Genomic DNA, 21,829 nt, shown 5'->3' on the forward strand with positions numbered 1-21,829 from the left:
TCAGTTAAAAACCAATTTATACTATACAGGTTGTGGTGTCAATTCAGTTCCGATTTCGGTTTGGTTAACCGGTTGGGACTCCAATGGAAGAGTTACACACAATGGAACGTTCAAAGAACTTTCGTCAACGAATAATGGATTCGGATAATCGGGCTGGTATCAACAACCACCATAGCGGTCTCATAACCGCAAAAATTTATACACTAGCCCATAGTTTATAAAATATGAACAAGATATAACATCCCAGTTTATTAAATCTGAACAAGATATAAATATAATATCCCTATTACAACACTGAAAAAGAATACAATTTGGCACCTCTAAACCTATAATAATCACCTTTCTCTAATATATACACTTAAAACAGTTATACACCATACATACATACGAATCACCTTTTGTACGTTAAAAAACTCGAAACAATCATCAGGTTCTTCACAGATATTTACCTACGACAACGCTGACGTGTCAGACAAGTACACATTCCGGCGAGACTTATTACCAACCACCGGGTTTCCCGACCCATCAAGGTCAATGACAGCAGTGTCACCTTGGTCAAACCGACCACCAAGAAGCGATTCGCTCAAAGGATCTTCGACTATTAAAGTGAGGGCCCGCCTAAGAGGCCTCGCACCATAGCTTCTGTCGAAACCTTGTTCGCATATTAGCTCCATTACGGGTTTAGTCACCTCTAAACTTATTCCAAACGAAACGAGCCGCGTTTTGACTTCTTCGAGCATCATATTTAATATCTCGAGCATCTGTAAATAAAGTTGGACCAATGTTCGTTACCAAAGTTTATGTAATTTGACCGATTATTATTATTTAAGGGTTTGTAGCCACACAAAAAAAACCCTAAAAAAAATTTAAAAAAATAAATAAATAAATCATAACTCAAAATTTAATAAAAAAACGAAAAAAGTAAAAATACAAAAATGTTTCCACCGTCTTTCTCGTTTCATTAAAAAAAAACACAATGGTAAGTGAAAAAAGTCGTTTTTTTTGTTTATCATTGTGTTTTTTGTTTATTTTCGTCATTGATTGTTTCTTTATCCTTGACATTGTGTCTTTTTTTCTTTATATTGTGTTATATTACTTAACAGCTATATTTTGTTCGGCATTGTGTTATATTTTGCAATCCATTGTGTCTTTTTTTAGTTATAGTTGTGTCTTTTGTTCATTTTCGTCATTGTCTTTGATCTCGGCATTGTGTCTTTTCGTCAATTTTTTTTTGTTTTTTTGTAATTTTTGTTATGAATGGGAATGATGGCGGAAACATTTTAGTTTTTAAAATTTTTTCGTTTTTTATTTATATTTTGAGTTATGATTTTTTTTTAATTTATTTTTAATGGGTTTTTTGTGCGGTCACAAATTCTTCTCACACTTCTCATTTTTGTCTCCCTTCGTATTTTAACTTTACCCTATTATTTAAATAACGTTGTTTTTGTAATCAAAGTACCTGAGTCTTTTCAAGAGCACGGAACACGACAACTTCGTCGATTCTGTTAAGCAACTCGGGCCGAAAGTAAGCCTTGAGTTCTTCCATTACTAGTGATTTCAATCCAGCATAAGAAGATGATGATGAGTCATCATCAAGCATAAAGCCAATAGAATTATGTCTACCCTTGGCGATAGCAGTGGACCCCACGTTAGATGTCATCACCACTAACGCATTCTTAAACGATACTCTACGACCCTGCATAATTTAAAAAGGTTAAATAACTTTATTTTTATTTTTATTTTTTCATTTTTTATTTTTTTTAGATTTGTGAGGTGTACAAACCTGAGAGTCGGTAAGGTGGCCGTCTTCAAAGATCTGAAGAAGAATGTTGAAGATATCGGGATGGGCTTTTTCTATTTCGTCAAGAAGGACGACAGTGAAAGGGCGTTTACGGATGGCTTCAGTGAGGGTCCCACCTTCACCATACCCTACATAACCCGGTGGTGAACCTATTAACTTGCTGACTGTATGTCTCTCCATGTATTCACTCATGTCGAGTCTTAGCATAGACGTTTCCTATATTTCACACAACAAAATCCCGTCACAAAAAAAAAAAAAAAAAAAAATCAAATTTACGGTTTGGAATATGAATAATTACCGAGCCAAAATAAGATGCTGCTAGGGCTTTTGTGAGTTCGGTTTTGCCGACTCCGGTGGGCCCGCAGAACAGCATGGCTGCAATGGGTCGGTCGGGATCTTTTAAACCGACGCGTGATCGTTTAACAGCGCGACAGATGGCGTCCACAGCTTCATCTTGACCGCAAACACGTTCTTTTAACCGTTCATCGAGTCCCACTAATAACATTCTTTCATCAACGGTCAACTGTTGAATTGGGATTCCGGACCATAACGATGCAACTTCTGCTATTTCACCAGCTCCCACTATTGAAGGCCTAAAAGTAATTCAAAAGTTAAAACAGTTATTTACTATTAATAATTTATAATATCCAAATGAATTTGTGTAATAATAGGTATAATGTAAATATGTGCATACTCTTGGTCATCAGATGTGGAGGTCAAATCGGTCTCATCGTCGGTCTCCTGCGGGTCAACAAGATTGCTACGTTTGCTTGCTAAAACCTGATTTCAGATTACATCTCGTTATTCAAAGTCCTGATTTTGACTCGTTTTATTAAAATGGGTCACTATACTAGAAAAAACCCGTTTCAAATTTCAACACAAATCCCGCTTTGACATATTACCCAACTTATCCGTCCCGTTAAAACTAGGCTTGTAAACGAACCGGCCGAACACGAGTGGAACAAGTTCATGTTCGAATGTTTCATTTAACGAACAAACGATAGAACATGAAAAACTAAATGAATGGGTTTTCTAGTGAACGTTCGCGTTCGTTAAGAAAACTAATGTGTTTATATTCGTTCATGTCCGTTCGTTAACAACATAAGCGAACGGTTCATAAATCTAAACGAATAAACATAAACGAATGTAACTGATTAAAAACCAATTAAAGGTAAATGTGAACAGCAATATGCTGGGTCTAAAAATTATCAAAACTAGATTAAATTGTAACGAGTCCAAAAAACATAAATTAATCGAACGCCCGCCGTCTCCGAAAATACGAAAAAAAAATTTTGGCCAAAGGCGAAATTTTTTTTGGGCCTTAAGTAAAAGGAACAATTTTTTTGGGTTTAAACAATTTAATTTTAAGTGGGCTTACTTAGTTATGATTTGAGTTGTGTAAAAAACTTGTGTATAAAAATAAACATAAAAATGTCTCAACTAAGACTTGAACCCACAACCTCTTGGTTAGATGTCATGCCTCTTTGCCACTAGACCAAGCTAATGGTTATGAAATTATTTTGAAACATTGATTATACATAATTTTTTTTCATAAAAATACATACAACTTTTAAAAAAAAAAATTCCGGGCCTAGCGGGTGTCGGGCCTGTGGGCGTCGACTACCCGGCCACACCCCTAGGCCGGCCTTGAGTCGAACGGACTCAAAACAAACGTGAACGTATGTTCACGATCATAAACAAGCAAACAAGGCATGTGTTCGTGTTCGCTCGTTTAACTAAACGAGCATAAACGCTCATTTACATGCCTAGTAAGATCAAAGCAATAGGACGATTCATTACCACATCATGCATGGCCTGAACAGCTTTAATTTCTTGCCAATAATCATCGGGTGATTTAGAAAGTATGTCAACTTGTTGTTCTTTTTTCTTTTTAAAAGCAGCCATTCTTGCTCGACTTCCCGCTTCATCAATTAAATCAATGGCTTTATCCGGCAGATATCTATCTGGAATGTATCTTGCCGACAGATACACAGCTGCATTTAACGCGTCCAACGTGTATTTACATTTATGATGCGCCTCATATTTTTCCTGTAATCCCATCAGAATCCGGATCGCGTCTTCCTGTATTTTTTATATAATATTTTCAGATTCAATAATCTAATATAATTTTTTATATATCATTAAGTTATACCTGATTCGGTTCTTCAATTAATACAGGCTGGAACCGACGTGCCAATGCTTGATCTTTGTCAAAATGCAATCTGTACTCGTCCATAGTCGTAGACGCGATACACTATAATACAAAACATTCTTTTTCATTAAAATAATTTTTATAAAAAAAAAACACATTATATAAAAGGTTTTAAAATGTTTTGAGGGAGAAAAAATGAACCTGTAATTCACCCCTCCCGAGTGACGGCTTTAAAAGATTGCCAATGTCAAGTCCGGACCCCTTGTTACCTCTTCCAACAGTTCCCGATCCAATTAGCATATGAACTTCATCAATGAAAAGAATCACATCGCCTATAATGTCACGTTACAAAAAATAAACATGTTAAAATTGTCGGTGTTCATATAACACGATCATGATGTTTAAAAAAAATAAAATGTGCGCTTACCGGACTCCTTAACCTCTCTAATTAACGAAGTTACACGTCCCTCTAATTCTCCCCGTTCTTTTGCACCGGAAATTAATAAACCGATATCCAATGACATAACACGTTTCGTCTGCATTCAAAAAAATTAACATTTTAACAAAAATCTAAATTCAAGAAACTAAACATATGTTAAATTTATAAACTAAAAACACGACCCACCAAGAGAAACACGGGAACATTTGCATCGGAAATTCGAATAGCCAATCCTTCTGCAATTGTGGTTTTCCCGACCCCAGCTTGACCAAGAAGAATCGGATTATTTTTAGTTCTTCTACAAAGTATTTGAACAATTCTTTCAACTTCAGTGTCTCGCCCAATTACCGGATCAATAAGCCCATTACTAGCCCTAACCGTAAGATCCACACAAAATTGTTCCAAGGCATTTTTACCTGCAAAATTCTCAATTATAAATTACCGACATGGTATTGTAACTAACAGAGTGGCCTTGCTGACACGCTCCACTAAGAATAGTCTAAAACACAAAAAAAGCGTTTACCTTTTGCGCTTTCTTGTGGGTTGCTAGATGTTTTACCAAAAGACGATTTCTTTAACATTTGTCTAGACGCAGGGGGTTCCCTTCCATCTTTCGCAAGCTCTCCTTGTAGTCTCGACACCGCCACGTCAGCTAACTCGTTCAAATTTGCCCCTAATCTGAGAAAACATAGTTGAAAGATTAATTAAAAGACACGCGCTATGCATACACCACCAGACTCCAGGTCCCATCTATATGACTCGTATAGGCCTATATGTTTCGTATAGATGGAAATGTGTGCAAATAAAATATATGACTCGTATAGGTCTATGCGAGTATGCGAGTCCTATAGATCTATACAGATCATATAGGCACCTATACGAGTCGTATATTCATTATTTTATGTTGTATAATTAAAAAAATTATAACTTTTAATAGCATTTCATAATAAATTCTAAAGAAATATACCCGAACTTTTATTAGTGTTTATACGATAACCGACCTACATCTGTCAGAGTATAACAAGACAAGAATCTTGGACAACATGCAAACCTAGCGTCCAGAGGCGGACCCAATGCTTTAACATTGTGGTCATTCGCACCCCTAGAATATTATTTTTTTAGTATTTATATGTTAAAATCCCGACCACGCTCCAAGAAAATTGACGGCGACCACATGGATTTTTAAAACCGACCCCCAAGAAAAAATTTCCTGGGTCCGCCTCTGTAGGCGTCTATATGATTTGTATAGGCCTAACACCCTATACAAGACATCAGGGCCTACACACGTCATATTGGCGTAGGTAACAAAGCCCAATCACCCTGTAGGTCGGAAATTTTTTTTTTCTAAAAAAATATATATGTATTTTTATGTATAAAAAATATATTTTTAATGTTTAAACTCATTTAAGCTTATTTTTATAAAAAGAAATTTTGCACAACCCAAATCATAACCAAGTAAGCCCATTCAAAAATTTAATTGTTTAAACCTAACAAAAAATTCTTTTACTTAAAGCCCAAATATTTTTTGCCTTCGGCCCAAAATTTTTTTTTTTTAACAGTTCTCGGATACGGCCTTGCTGGCACCTATGTACCTATATGCCTCGTATAGGCCTATACGATGCTCGTGTCTACGAAATGTGCCTAGTGTCTAAACATAACATCACAACTAAAACTCATCAAATGCAATAAATTATAAAAAAACATGATATAACATTTAACTAACTTTTCAAGCACACGGCTAGCACCACCGTCGTCCACCGTCAACAACCCAATCGCAATATGCTCGGGTGCAATAAACTTATACCCCATCGTTCTCGAATACTCCACCGCAGCCTCAAACACCCTTTTCGTACTACTCGAAAACGCCACATCCGTAGCCGAACCCGACAACACATCAACCCCCTTATTATCCCCATCACCATCATTCCAAATACTCCTAACAACTTCCCGAGCCGACTCGATACCAATCCCACTTTCTAAAAACCCGTTACTCGACCGATCCTCGGCGATCAAACCCAGCAACAGATGCTGCGTAAAGACGGTGTCTTTTCCCAACGCTTTCGCTTCTCGCTGCGAAAACATCACCGCCTTAATTGCTCTTTCGGTGAACCTCTCGAACACACCCGCCACAATAACCAACGACCCACGTCTTTTCCCGCGAAAGACCATATTATTATTATTATTATTATTATTGGTATTTGATTTTAAGGGTTTGTGAGTGATGGAAACACCGAAGTAAGCGGATCGGGTGAAGGGTTTGGAAACGGGTCGGGTCGAGATGGGTGGGGCGAAAACGGGTCGGTGGTGGATTGATAACGGAGATGAACATGAGACATCCATTGAAGAATAATAATAATAATAATTAATAATAAGTAAGATGAAATTATTATTATTACAGGTATATACAGAAATTGAAGTGGGTTTAGATATGAATTATGATGAATTAGTTATTATAAAAATTGAATAGTAATAATAATAATAATATGTGGAAGAAGAAATTATTGTTATTATTATTATTATCAAGAGGATGAAGCTTACACGTTAAAGATGAAAGAATTTGGGGGTTTGATTGATTACTTTGTGTTTGTTTGGTGGATTGACGAGTTTATAATAATAATAATAATAATAATAATATTATGATTGGATGGCGTTAAAGTTAACGTGAAGGTGGCGGTCGGTCAACTTAATAGTAAGATGCCAAATGAGTTGCTTGCTTGTTTGAATTGAGTTGAAATGAATCGGAAAGGTAAGGATGGGTTTAGTGGTCAACCAAAGGCGCACGCAATGCCTTTCTCCTGTTCAAATTTTGATACGTTAATCCAAATCCAAATCCAACGGTGAAAAAAAGTTTTCTTCTTCGGTTCTAGCTTATATTTGAGTTTCCTCTTATTACAACTAATTTTTCAGCGTAAGTCTTAAGGGGTGTTTGGAATTCCTTATTTTCGTTCTCTTTATAACTTATGACGCGGCTGAGTAAGTCTTTTTGTGTTAACAAAGTGTATTGGAACACATGGCCTTTTTCATTTCTCCTAATCAATAAAGCTAAAATAAGAGTTTTCAATAAGTTGGAGTTTGCCAACTTATCTCCTTATAAGATTAGAATGCCCATTACACCCTTTCAAGTTCCATACTACCCATTGGTTTTGGTCATTTAAATCAATAAGTTAAACCAAATACTTTTTTAAAAAACAACTTATTGTTTTATATTAATCTAAACACTATCTTTGTAAACTACTTATTAGAAAGCATAAGACATTTTCAACTTATCATAAAAAAGCTCTTTTACTTTAAATAAGGAATCTCAAACACCCCCATAATGGTTTGGATTTTGACAATAGATATCAAAAAGAAAAATCATCAAATTATTCATTCGAATTAATACTAAAGGGTCAGGCTAAACGTACCCCCTCCCTTGCTATCCATACACCCCCCTGAACTTTCATTTCCCTTAACATTTGTAATTGATTTTAGTCCATCTTATTTTATTTTATATTTCTCTCAAAATATCAAACAAAAAACTATTAAGTTTTTATTGTAGTTTTTTTATATATTTTTGTTATTGATTTTATTATTTTATTTCTTTAAGATCTTATTAAAAATTTCTTTCTTTTTATACATGTATTAAAAAGTTTTGTATGTTTTCTCTAGCTAATTTATTTTATTTATTTTTATAAAATGTATTCAAAACAATTTTGTTAGGTTTGGATATGTGCATGAGATTAATGTTATATGAGAAAATAGTCAATTTTTTATCAAGTTGTATATTATTTAACATTTTTATTTATAAAAAATAATACGATTTTATATAAAAGAATGTAAACTATCTCTTAATTTTTTTTTAAAAAAAAAGGCTCTCCAAAAAGTTTAAAACAAGTATAGAAAAAAAACATTTTTTAAAACAAGAAAAACAACGTTTTTTAGATAAGAAAAAAAATATTTTCTAAGTAAGAAGAAATATATATTTATCAAAGGCTTGTAAATATACATAAAAAGATAAATTGGAAAAAAAAATTGTTAAATAAAAATAGGAAAAAAAATGCTTTTATAAAATAATAATAATAAAAGATAACAAAATGACAAAAGAAACAAACAAAAGGTCTAAATTGTGTTAATGTAAAACTTAAGGGAGGGGGTATGTTTAGTAAAAATGGTTGAGAGTGGGTACGTTTAGCAACACCCTTTTTAAATATGTCTACAGTAAAATCGTCAATTTTTAAATATGGCAGGTGTAAGGCCCCGTTACCGGTAGCCCTACTTTCGTGTTGGATTTACTCCTAAAACGCAGTTCTAAATATCAGAGTTAATTAAAACATTCGCGGAACATTAAAAACATTCAAACCATTACATTCCATAACCGTAATTCTGGTCTTATCGAGCATTCATAGTCATTTAAAAACAAAACATAGTCTTTTAAAATAAAACATCATAGCAAAATCTTCAGATGCCAGATTCGTCCAACTCTGCCATGTGTCCTCCTCAAGCTACCTGCCTCATTCTACTCACCTGCGTGCATACTAAAAGTCAGCTACGCTGAGTGAGTTCTAGTTAATCACATAATCATACAATACCTTCTTACATTTCATACTTAACCTCTCAACTTTCTTTCATACACACATAAGTGCATATACTTTCATTCTTACTTTCATACTTTCTTTACATACATAATCATACGTTTTAAAGAGCCTTTCGCCCTATAACCTCACAGATATTATAAGGGTCTGGTCCCTAACATCACAGATATTATAAGGGTCTGGTCCCTAACATCACAAATATTATAAGGGTCTGGTCCCTAACATCACAGATATTATTAGGGTCTGGTCCTTTTGTTTCGTGTAACTGTGCCATACCTGTTCATACATGCTTTCCTTGACAATACGTGCAATCTCCGAAGAGCGTTCACGTACCATCATCATAACATACATACATTATGCATACATCATATATTCATACATACATCATATCTCTCATCATACTTATCAATCATATCTTAACTACCACCTGACGGTTCATGCAATATCCGAAGATCGTTCACGCACCGTCAAGCAATCATCATACGTAAATCATACAAGGCATACACTTATCACTTAAGATAAGTGTATTCACTATCACATCGAGTATGCATGCAGCCCCGAAAACATAACAAGGAAGTGGGGCTAAAAACTCACCTGAATCCTGTTACGCTCTCCGTTAATCGTTATTCCCTTCTTGAGTTATGCACGGCTAACTGTATAATATTTACACGTATCAATTAACTACTACTACTCATGTTGTATTTCTATCTTTATATAACCCACAACGAACGGGGGTCCGGGGGCAGCGCCCCTGGCAGCAGGGTCTAGGGGCGGCAGCCCCTAGCAGGGTCCAAGGGGCAGAGCCCCTGGCTGGGGTCGAGCTGCCAGGTCAGCTTGGAAAAATTTTATTTCCATTAACTGTCGTAACACATTTTCCATTAACATTTGAATCGTTAATTAATTTGCTACTTAAAAGTTCAAGGGCCTAATTGTAATTAAAACATTATTTTCTAAGTCTAGGGACTGTTCTGTCATTCTTTCAAAGTTCTGATTCGTTAAGATGCTCTTTAGCGAATTGGTGTTCATTCGTTACTTCTGTCCTTCATAACGAACTGGCTAATCTGTTACTTCATAACGAATTGGCCTTTTTAGCGAATTGGACCCTCATAGCGAACCAGTCTCATAACGAATCAAACCTTATAACGAACTGGTCGACATACGAATTGGACTTAACGAACTGAAGCTAGTTCGTCAGTCTTTCCTTAACGAATTAGTACACGAATCAAAGCTAGTTCGTTATATTCCCTTAAACGAATCAGCTAGCGAATCGCTTCTAATTCGTCAATTACTCCCTAGCGAACTAGGGTTAGGTCAGGGGATGTCAGAACATTCCCTGACACCCGTATTCTATTCAACTAAACCGATAACGACCCGTTATAAAATAAACGAACTTTATTTTATTAATATAACCGAAAGTAGGATGTTACAGCAGGCGGCGGTTTTTAGACCAGTTATTTTGTTTCGGAATTCACTAAATACTGGTAGATTGTACTTAACATAATCGGGTTTAAATAAAAACTGGCATACGTCACAAGATAATAATGTCGCCTCGCAATAAATGATATCGGACATCAAAATAAATGAGATTGCCTCGTTATAGATATTGTTAGACCTCACAAGATAATAACGTCGTCTAACAATGCAGTCATGGTGTGTCCGATGGTTTTTGGATGTACATTTTAGGAGTTTTTTAGTCCAATGGATAATTTAGTGACTTTGTTGGGTAAAAATGTGAAATGGACATATTAGATATGGTTTGATGGAAATAATATTTTGGGTTAAACCATAATTTTGGTTTTGAAAGTATACAAATTGGTGATTAATGACCCACCTAATTGTTCTTTTAGTTGTTATCTTTTTGTAAAAGAAAAATAAATAAGCACATTGTTGTTGATTGTATATTCTTGTGTTGGTAAAGGGAATATGGGGTGAACGTGTCTTGGTTACGTTTGTGTTTTGTATCGTTTAAAAGTTAATTTAATTATTGTATTTTCGGGAGTCAAATTGTTTTATTACAATTTTTTTACTTAAATACTTTAAAAATGTCATTTGAAAGTCATAGGTAGGTTTACATACTTGCCTTTATGTACTGATATTAACAAGTCAAAACATTATACTTTTAGCAGAAATAAATATTAGAATTACAAAAGAAAACATTTATTTATTACAGTATTTAAGTTGTTATAAATTTTATAGTTTATAAATTGTTGATAACTCATAACTTGATATGTATGTGACTATGTTCTGTATTTTGTTTGTTTCTGGCATTAGTTGTACAATATAGATTGGTAACCAATGAGCAAGAAAATTCTAAACTAAAAAGGTTAACAAAGACAGGTTTGAAGCTGAAATTTCAATATGAACACATTCTTCACATTTTTCTTCAAAATGCATCCTTACTTTGATCACACTTGTGTTTTTTTCCTTTCTAACTTTGGACATTTGTTGATGGTAGGTTTCATGCTATTAGAGTATCGACGGTTTATGTACTTAAACGTGTCACATCAGCTTACATGTTAGATTTCTATCTATATTTCAAGCATGCTGAAGAAACGTGGATCGACTCACTGGTAGACGATCTACTTTCCTCGGGTGTGATAATGCTATTTCATCGATGGTTCTCTGGGATCTGGATTCTTCCACCTACAAAATGAACAGCACCGTAAACTTATCCCTCAGAAAGGGACAGAGGGGTCCTCTTTGGAGTAACCCTCCGGTGTGAGAATAAGAGTTTGTAGGAGAAGATAATAATATGAGAGTAAGAAATTGGAGTGTATTGCTTGATATAGCTGATACAGTGTAATAGGGCATACCTCTCCTTGTGGAGTTGATGTGGTATTTATAGTGCTAGGGTTTTCCAATGATTGGGCTCAGACCCAATTGGGGCCTTTTTGGCCTCCTCCTATTGCTTTGCGCCACGTGTCCTTGGGACACCTGGTGCTTTTTCATTGATTATTCTCTGACCCAGGTATTTTACCTGACCCATGTGCAATCACGTGGTAGCACATGGGTTTTGCTGAGTTGTCCACCTCTCATTGGCAGCTGTCAACATCAGCATATTCTTATTCCTTAAGAAGATGCCTTCTGGAAGATTGTCTGACGTGCACAATCAAGGTTGTCCTTATCCTGATTTGGATAAGGACGAGGTTGATTATGTGCACGTGTGATATGCGCCCATCCTGAGGATGCGCGAGGTCTTCTCTTTATTCTCACGCGCAGATGTTTCATGCGCAGATATGATATGCACAAGCATGTAATATGCGCCACGCGCGGATGCGCCACGCGCAGATGTGATATGCGTGAGCATGTGATATGCGTGAGCATATGTGATGCCTGAGCATATGTGATGCCTGAGCATGTGATGCTTGAGCATATGTGATATGCGCCATGCGCATAGGTTTGGCTTTGTGCCTTCATAATGTCTTGATTTCAAGCCTCTTGTCTATATCTTGTGGGTTGACCCGCCTCGCTCGGTGTTGAGGCGGGTACATACCTCTTCAAGCCCCCCCAGTCTAATGTGTGTCTTGTCTCGCGCGAGCGAGGTAAGATAGATATTAGACTTAATAGTTTGCTCTTTTAGTAGGGTTTTGTCGTTTTCTTCTTATTACTCATCGTTGCGCGAAATTCTATCCTTTTGGTTGAAACGAATCGTCCATGTACGTGGTTGGTTGTTGCTGACATGCGTCAGTGATGGAGACGTGTCAGACTTTTCGTGTGCTCGAGGTGCTACAGTTGTCTTTCACGTCCCCTCACATAGTGTCAGGGACACGTGTCGCGCTCGCGTTGGTCCGTACCTGCGAGTGGTGGCGCGCGAACTCTGGCAACAGCTGTATCGTCTTTTCGTGTCCCCTCATACAGTGTCAGGGACACGTGTCGCGCTCGCGTTGGTTTACACCTGCGAGTGGGGGCGCGTGAAGTCCCACGGATGGCGCCAATGAAGAAACGTGGATCGACTCACTGGTAGACGATCTACTTTCCTCGGGTGTGATAATGCTATTTCACCGATGGTTCTCTGGGATCTGGATTCTTCCACCTACAAAATGAACAGCATCGTAAACTTACCCCTCAGAAAGGGACAGAGGGGTCCTCTTTGGGGTAACCCTCCGGTGTGAGAATAAGAGTTTGTAGGAGAAGATAATAATATGAGAGTAAGAAATTGGAGTGTATTGCTTGATATAGCTGATACAGTGTAATAGGGCATACCTCTCCTTGTGGAGTTGATGTGGTATTTATAGTGCTAGGGTTTTCCAATGATTGGGCTCAGACCCAATTGGGGCCTTTTTGGCCTCCTCCTATTGCTTTGCGCCACGTGTCCTTGGGACACCTGGTGCTTTTTCATTGATTATTCTCTGACCCAGGTATTTTACCTGACCCATGTGCAATCACGTGGTAGCACATGGGTTTTGCTGAGTTGTCCACCTCTCATTGGCAGCTGTCAACATCAGCATATTCTTATTCCTTAAGAAGATGCCTTCTGGAAGATTGTCTGACGTGCACAATCAAGGTTGTCCTTATCCTGATTTGGATAAGGACGAGGTTGATTATGTGCACGTGTGATATGCGCCCATCCTGAGGATGCGCGAGGTCTTCTCTTTATTCTCACGCGCAGATGTTTCATGCGCAGATATGATATGCACAAGCATGTAATATGCGCCACGCGCGGATGCGCCACGCGCAGATGTGATATGCGTGAGCATGTGATATGCGTGAGCATATGTGATGCCTGAGCATATGTGATGCCTGAGCATGTGATGCTTGAGCATATGTGATATGCGCCATGCGCATAGGTTTTGGCTTTGTGCCTTCATAATGTTTTGATTTCAAGCCTCTTGTCTATTCTTGTGGGTTGACCCGCCTCGCTCGGTGTTGAGGCGGGTACATACCTCTTCACATGCCAATATATGATCTAATGCTATGTTGACTTTCAAACACCCATTATTTCATACACACACGTGCGTATTGTTTAATAAATAAAGTATCAACTTATGTAATGAAAATGTAATCCAGCAAATTTTTAAAGTTTTTTTTATAAATAGTTACACCTTTTAAACTGTAGATTAGTCTAAATTAGGCTTATGCTATCATCCCAAATAAGAATAAAGTGGACAATTGTGTAGTCACTTCAAAAAAAAATTGTGGAACAAATACATAAATTTAAATGTTGGTTTAATGTCCAATAAAGTGATATTTCAAAAGGAGCATGGTCTTTTAAACTTGTACCAGGTCTTCCAAGTATCTCATTTGTACATGACACACATGAGACATCAAAGACAACAACAAAAGCAAAAAAAACCAAGTCCAACATTATGATGTCTTCTATCACCCTACACTTACACCACAAGCAACTTCTAATCAACTTCTTTTTAATAATTAGTAACAACCCTTTTGGCTAAGCAAATTTTTAAAGTTTTTTTATAAATAGTTACACCTCTTAGTTCCCTCAAAACACTCAAAAATAAGCATTTTGTCACAAAACATCATCTCACTTGCTTTAAAGTGAGGTTGGAAATTTTATTTTCCTTGTCATTGAATTATTTTTACATCCTATTAGAAACCGGAAATCGAAATGATGAAATATAAGATAATTGGCCTAATCCGAGATAGGCTAGATCTCCCAAACACAATACGATTTTGTTAGATAATACTTGAACGAGAATTACAAAGAAAGACAAACCAATTAATTCTTTTAGCACGGGTGTTTATTTTATGTAAAGGATGTTTAATTCCAGTCAAAGGGTGTTTAGACGGAAAAAACAGACATCTGTTGAATATGTAAAGCAACACTTTTAAGCTGCAAGATCATGTGTACTTCAATCAAGTAGGATAAGATGTCATTTTGTGCTCCATGCACCAAGTACTAGAGGTAGATGAGTGAGTGGACCGGTTAGTTCATACAACAGGTTAACCTGAAACAAGTCAGCCCGAGTTGACTTGTATACGTTTTAGGAAGAAAGTTATAAACAATTGATGTGCTAATTACGATCATTAGGGGTGCAAACGAGCCCAACTGCTAGCAAGCTACTCGAGTAGTTCGGATTGATAAAGAGCTCGAAACGGGCCAGGTTTTTCCAAGATCCAGTCGCGCCCGAGCCTCAGATAAAGCTCTTAGTTATCAAGCCCGAGCCGCATATTTTTAAGTTTTACCAATTTTGGACATCTATTTATTAATTTGACACTTCACAGTCGAGCTCGGGTGAGCCTTGGCTTGTTTAAGAAACTAAATGAGCTCGACCCAAGCCTAGGCTCGTTTTCCTTTTTCTCAAAATATAATATATAATTAAAAATGTATCTAAGTTAATTAGTAAATAATAAACGAGCCGAGCCCGAACTAGAAAAAGCAGCTCCCGAGCCGAACTCAAGCTTTAGATCAAACACGGCCCAAATAGACTCATTTTATAAGTCGATGATCAATCAAAAGATGAATATACAATTGAAAGATAAAGAATTATTAATAACATCCGGTAAACAAATACATTCAAAATTAAACACACTGATACGATAAAATATTAACGAACATCAACAATACGAGAGTTTCTCAATGTTCAACCTGACCGTTTGTACCCTTACAATCCTTCGTCTCTGAAAGTATGTCGGAAATGAACTTTATCAAAGAGCAGAGTCCACCCAAAAAATTGTGATCAATAACACCATTACCATCTATCACATGAGCAAAATCAATAAGTTTGACTTCTGCGTTTGACCCGGAACCTTTTAGCGCCAGCCCTTTTTCAAACATGAATAAAAACGAACAAGCGTAGAAGTGGTAAACTGTTTGATCTTCAAACCACGCCTTCAATTCCAACAGTTGAGCCAAAATCCCGTTCGGCCCACCATATACAACAGATGCCAAAGAACAATCTGGTGGGCCCGGGCCCGTTTCTGTCTCTGCGGATGGGTTATAAGAAACAAACTTCCTAAGAAGTAATCTAACATCATCCGGGCCGGTTTTACGTATATAATCTCTATGAGGCTTATAAAACCCTGATTCGTCATCGATAAAGACTTGCAGCCCGGATAATCTGAATCCCAATGGAATACTCGTGCTTCCGCGATCCTTTTTTAAGCATTTAGCAATGTACGCCTCGGGAGCTGTCGGGGCCCACGTTCTGGCCCCGATTTTGACGTCCATTACAGACGGGTTGACTCGGTTTGATGTAAGATCTTGCAACACCAAGTGAGGGTGGTCGGATCCAGAAGAAGCCTTAACGGTTTTAATGCCATAATATGCAGGGAAAAACTTGCGTATGTGGTCGGGAATATTAACGTTTGAAGAAAATGATTCGTAAAAGGCTACCTCTTCAGACCCGCGGTTACCGCCCTGCAGAGGTTTGTAAAACCGACCCGAATCGTCGATGAGTGGGCCCAGCTTCCCGAGCCCGGCTTCGTGTCCAGCAACCTGATGATCTGGGGCCTTAAGCATGTCTATGACTAAAATCACAAGAACTGGAGAGAAATTTAAAACCAAGTTTATATAACGGTTTATAATGAAAAACAGTTGAATGTCAAAGTGCAGTTGAGAATATTGGAACAAACTGCAAGTTGCAAACTTGCAATACCACTTGGAATCGTTCACTGCGCAGGAGAATAAGAACATATGCTTAATGATCCAATTATGTACAATGCGTGTAATAAAGGTCTAAAAATAGACCAATATCCGATACGCAAGTTATATTGGTTGTTTATTTATGGAGCATAATAATAGGCCTTTATCTCTTTAACTTCTACTTGATGCGCTCATAGTATTCTAAACCAGAGGACCAAAGTCTTCTTTATCAATACCAGATACATCAGACATATATTCCAGTTCAGGTTTTTCGAGTCGTATTTTAAGTTTTGTAATTCATACAGTTTCATCTGTTCATTTTTGCAAATTGTGGATCTACTACCGTACTTCATAATCAAATACAAAGTTACAAGAGCATGTTTTAATACACTATGAAGAAACTGTGTGCCACTTAGGACACACAGTGACACCAAAAAAGAAGTTACATACTTACATTTCAAAATTTTAAGTTTAAACTCCAATAACAAAAAGGGTAAACCTATTATCATTGCGGGTGCAAACAAGCCGAGCTGCTCTCGAGCTACTCGAGTTCGGATCGATAAAAAGCTGGAAATGATCCGAGCTTTTTTGAGCTCGAGACGAGCCCGAGCCTCAAATAAAGCTCGTTTAGTTATAGAGCCTAAGCTCGAGCTTTGTATCCTTTTAAGTTTAACCTATGATCTTTTGGACTTATATCATTCTATGTATTGATTTCACACTGCACAGCCAAGTTCAAGCTGAGCTTTAGCTCGTTTAAGGTACTACACGAGATCGAGCCGAGCTTAAAGTCTTTAAAGGTTTATTTATTATCGTACATAAATTAATTAATAATAAACGAGCCGAACCCGAGCTTGAAAAAACAACTCACGAGTCAAGCTCGAGCCTAGTCACGCTCGGGCTTGGCTCGTTTACACCCGTGTACACCACAAACCAATTAAACTAACAAAATTGGGACTAAATTACTAAAAGACACATAACTTTATCACAATTTAAAATGATCAAATCACTTTTAAGTAAAAGTAAACCTCATTAACTTCTTTTGATCTGAACTAAACCTCATATATCATCTCTAAACACATGCAATAAACAATCATATAACACCAGGTTTAACAAAGCTTTCAACTTTAAACAAAACAAACAAGAAAACCCATTGGGGCATTTCATCGAACACCTGATAGGCATAAACAAAAGCCAATCTCACAAATAATCCAATAACTATAAACAGATATATAAGATCACCCCCTAAATACTCATAGATCAACAAATCAAGTTCAATATATCAAATCATCAATTTAAGCATCATAACCCCAAACTGAATTCAACTTCAATGCATGAATTGAAACCCATTTCACAACGATTTTCAACTGAATTAACAACCATGGATGCAGAATTGAATGCAGAATTCAATTAATAATATGAAAGATTATTAATGTAGTATTAAAATAGTGGAAAGTGAAAGATGATTTACCTGAAAGATTATATAACTTTTTTATTCTGCTTTAGAGAGAGAGAGAGAATGTCAACTGATTTAGTTGAACTAGTTTTGACATTCTTTTTATAAGAAATATATATATACAAGCTTGAACGGAACGTTCGGTGAATTGTTTGGCGGGAAGTTTGTTTACGTGCGTTTATTTAATAAACGAACGCATATGAATAAATATTTCGTTTGTTCATTTATGCTCATGAATGTTCGTTTAATTATGTTCGTTTATTTATGTCCGTTTACATTATAATAGAAAATAATTAAATATTATCCTGAAGAATTTGTTCATTTGTATTCATTTATGTTTGTGTATATTTGTTTGTGAGTTGTTCGTTTGGAACTTAAACAGGCGAATATAAACGATCACAGACATCTTTATTTTTTAAATAAACAAACACGAACACAAAATATGTGTTTGTGTTTTTTTAAGTTAAGTGAACGAACACGAACATGTCCTTGTTTGTGTTTATTATGTTCGTTTACAGGTTTAATACTATATGAATCTAAACCTAATAAATAATTAATTGGTTGTGTTACGTAATTTTTTAACGAACAATGATCCTTTAAGTGGGCTACTGGCTAAATTCACTACAACGGGATACACTAGCCTTTTGATTCGGGAAAAACCCTCTCTTAAGACCATTAACACTAGCCTGAAGGCATGACAACATGTTGAGACAAACCGTTCAGTTTAATTATCCAACTAGTGAATGTCACCTACTCGCATAGTATCTTATTATCACCCGGTGCCGCCTAACTAAACGATGCTCACAGGAATTAAACCTGGACCACATGAAACGCCAAGACTATCCCCTACCATTACGTTGCGTATCAATCTCTATTTTATCACTTCGGGTTTAGTAATAAATATATTAAATGTAATGACTTATACGTATTTTAATCTTGTCTTGTTTCAATATCGATTATAATTTATTAATCTTCATATTTTTTATTCACATATATAATACATGGGTTTTTAGTTTAATAGGGTTATATAGGGCTGTAAAGGAATAAACTTTTTGGTGAAAATTTTGTTTATTTAAACATACAAATTTTGTTTCATTAAAAGAAGGAAGACAAGGGCATGTGTTATTCGCTAAGCAGTTAATGCGGAAAAATATCGGATATTAGTGAAAGACCGATATATGAGATATCGGTTATCGCAGTAAGATATCGGTGGGATATCGGTAAAATTCATATATATAACAACCTAACACTAATAATTCAGTATAGTCTCATACCATTAACAAATTAATCTTTTGCAAATTGCAGAACACTAACAATCGTAGCAAGTAATAATTGATTAAGACTTAAACTATTAACATTGAACACTAAAAGTTGATAATTAAGACTTAAAACAATGATACTGTGAATATCGGTGATATATCGGTCAAATATCGGTCAATATTGTCGATATTATCGGTACTGATATTCTGAACTGCTATTTTGATTTATATACCGCCAATGACCGACAATCGATATATCACTGATACATCGGTGATATATTGGCGATATCGACTGTATAGGTTATTCGTTTATATTTGTTAATTAAGAGTTGTTTAAGTTCGTTTATTTATGTTCATTTATATATTAATATAGTATAAATATTGATAAAGAAAAGTATTAGACAGTAATTTGAAAAAAAAAATAGATTGAACTTAATAAAACATACAACAAAGTACTAATATATGAGCTATTGATCAGATTAGTGTAATTTTATTTTCATGTGATTGACTTACTTCGGGGTTGATGATGCTCGCCGGCTTGTGGAAAGGTTGTTTCGGTGTATTCCGTCGTTTGTTAATAAAAATTTACGTTTGGGAAAAATAATCATAGTTGAACAGTGAGTGTTGTTGAGTTGGTTTCCTCTAAAATAGAAAGTGAAACTTGTATTTTTTTTTTTTTTAAGTTTTCTTTATAGCAATAACTAAGTTATTGACTCGTGTACGACACAACCAAAAATATAAAAATTGTGAAGTACCACACATGTAAGAACATATTTTTGAATATGTTTTTTGAGATGACAAATAATTGCAATTCATATTCATACGAAAACAAAACTATTAAAAACATAAGCTTTCAAAGAGATAAGTTACATAGTACAATGTTTACGAACATAACTTGAAACTTTAAAATATAAAGTTCATAAAGTAATAAAAATTTCCTTATAAAGCATATTTGTTATTTTGTTTATAACTATATATTGATTGTCTAAAATAAACATTTTAATGGTGAGGGTTGTTGAGTTGGTTTCCTCTAAAAAAACGTGTTGTATTTTTCTTGAAGTTTTCTTTATAGCAAGAATTATTAGTGGTCTAACGGTTCCTTTTTAGTTTGAACTTTAGATTTAGAGTTAAAGCTATTGGTTTTTCATTTAAAATTTAGTAATGGGCTGGTTTTAGTTAAGCATAACAACTAATATCTTAACCATTAGTTTGGTTTATTGATAAATGTGTATGACCTTTAACTAATTGGTTATGAGTTCAAGTTTCACTTGATAAATTGGTGAAGATATTAAATTTTAGTTGTTTAAAAAAACGAATATCAACTAACAAACACATATCATATTAATTTTTAAAAAAGTATGTACATTTAAAAAAATCCATTTATGTTTGGTGCTTCATGTTTATTAGATTCTTTTTACATCCTTAGAATGTGAAGGTAGATAGGCTATGTTAGCCATTAGGTAGAATAGGGGTGAGCAATTTAACCGTCATAACCGTTAACTGAACCATAACCGTCATAACCGAACCGATTTTAACCGATAACCGTCATAACCGGTGGGTCGGTTTTAATGAAGTTTTGAAAACCGCTAAATGTGGGTTGGTTTTGGTTATAGATACTTCCAAACTTGTCATAACCAAACCGGCCCATTTATTTAACCAACAATATGTTTGGGATTTATTTTCAACAAACATATTGTCGGATTATACCATTTTGATGCGTTCGGTTCAACTTTTGTTATCAAATTAACTTAAATTTCATTGTTAGATTATATAATGCCATTTTTTCAATATTTGATATTAATATTATGGATTATATATTTTTGTTGAATTATGTTAAGTCATTTTTTTCTAATATTTGGTATCAACCTTTCAGGTCCAATTATATTGTTTTGGTTATGGTTAACCGACTCTCTTTAACCTCCAAAACCGATTAGCCGAAACCGTCATAACGGATCGGTTATGGTTATGGTTATCCATTAAGCGAAATATCGGTTATGGGGTTGGCTCAAAACCGCTCCAAACCGACCCATGCACACCCCTAATTATGAACATGTTTGTTGATTTTTAGATCCACCGAATAGTCTCGTTGTACCTAGCATAATTAGCGTCTCGCTATACCTTCTCGAGTGATCTTAATAAAATTTTGTTCATCGTTGAAAAACGAGTTAAAGGTTAAAGTGAATTTGGTCCAAATTTTGTGTATTTTTTTTATGGAAAATAAATATTAGGGATAAATTATTAAAAAAAAAAACAAACTCGTATCTTATTCTGATCTTTGACGAGTTAAATTAGCATGCAAATATCATTTAACAATACAATTTTCTAGTAAAGTGCTATAATAGGTATATAGTATTCCTTAACAATATAATTTCTAGTAAAATGCTATAATAGGTTATAGGAATACAATATTCCATCACTTGTTTACTTTTTCAATCAGTTTTATTATTTGATTTAAAAAAAACCTATATAATCTATTTCACACCAATGTTTCATTGAAATTTGAAAATATACCTTTTCTTTTCGAGAACTTTGACAAGATATATAACTTTATGTTTTCCAAATTTAAAATCTTAATCTAAACAAATAAGGTATAATGTTATAATTTAGTCTT

General features: G+C 35.4%; 1 protein-coding gene and 1 pseudogene across 1 annotated transcript; both read right to left on the minus strand.

Annotated features, from left to right (window-relative positions):
• Nucleotides 1-214: 214 nt before the first annotated feature.
• Nucleotides 215-6,738, minus strand: LOC143545660 (chaperone protein ClpD, chloroplastic-like). The gene is made up of 12 exons (XM_077037505.1): nt 6,116-6,738; nt 4,916-5,070; nt 4,579-4,808; nt 4,381-4,489; nt 4,155-4,285; nt 3,954-4,055; nt 3,602-3,883; nt 2,496-2,581; nt 2,100-2,394; nt 1,784-2,017; nt 1,460-1,696; nt 215-761 (listed from the first exon to the last, which is right to left on the minus strand). The coding sequence occupies exons 1-12, from the start codon at nt 6,730-6,732 to the stop codon at nt 450-452; spliced, it is 2,790 nt and encodes a 929-aa protein (XP_076893620.1). The 5' UTR covers nt 6,733-6,738; the 3' UTR covers nt 215-449.
• Nucleotides 6,739-15,240: 8,502 nt separating this feature from the next.
• Nucleotides 15,241-16,383, minus strand: LOC143545643 (inositol polyphosphate multikinase beta pseudogene; annotated as a pseudogene).
• Between the last annotated feature and the right edge of the window lie 5,446 nt (nt 16,384-21,829).

This window comes from Bidens hawaiensis, unplaced genomic scaffold (genome assembly GCF_021521415.1).
Source record: "Bidens hawaiensis isolate Kalapana, Puna unplaced genomic scaffold, B.hawaiensis_p1.1 tig00013988_1, whole genome shotgun sequence".
NCBI lineage: Eukaryota > Viridiplantae > Streptophyta > Magnoliopsida > Asterales > Asteraceae > Bidens > Bidens hawaiensis.

Coding starts and splice junctions, on each gene's coding strand:
- LOC143545660 (XM_077037505.1), bottom strand. CDS start 6,732: ATGGATGTCTCATGTTCATCTCCGTTATCAATCCACCACCGACCCGTT. Junction 4,056..4,154: donor TCGGGAGGGGTGAATTACAG/GTTCATTTTTTC, acceptor TTTGTATTATAG/TGTATCGCGTCTACGACTAT. Junction 2,395..2,495: donor TCCACATCTGATGACCAAGA/GTATGCACATAT, acceptor AATTACTTTTAG/GCCTTCAATAGTGGGAGCTG.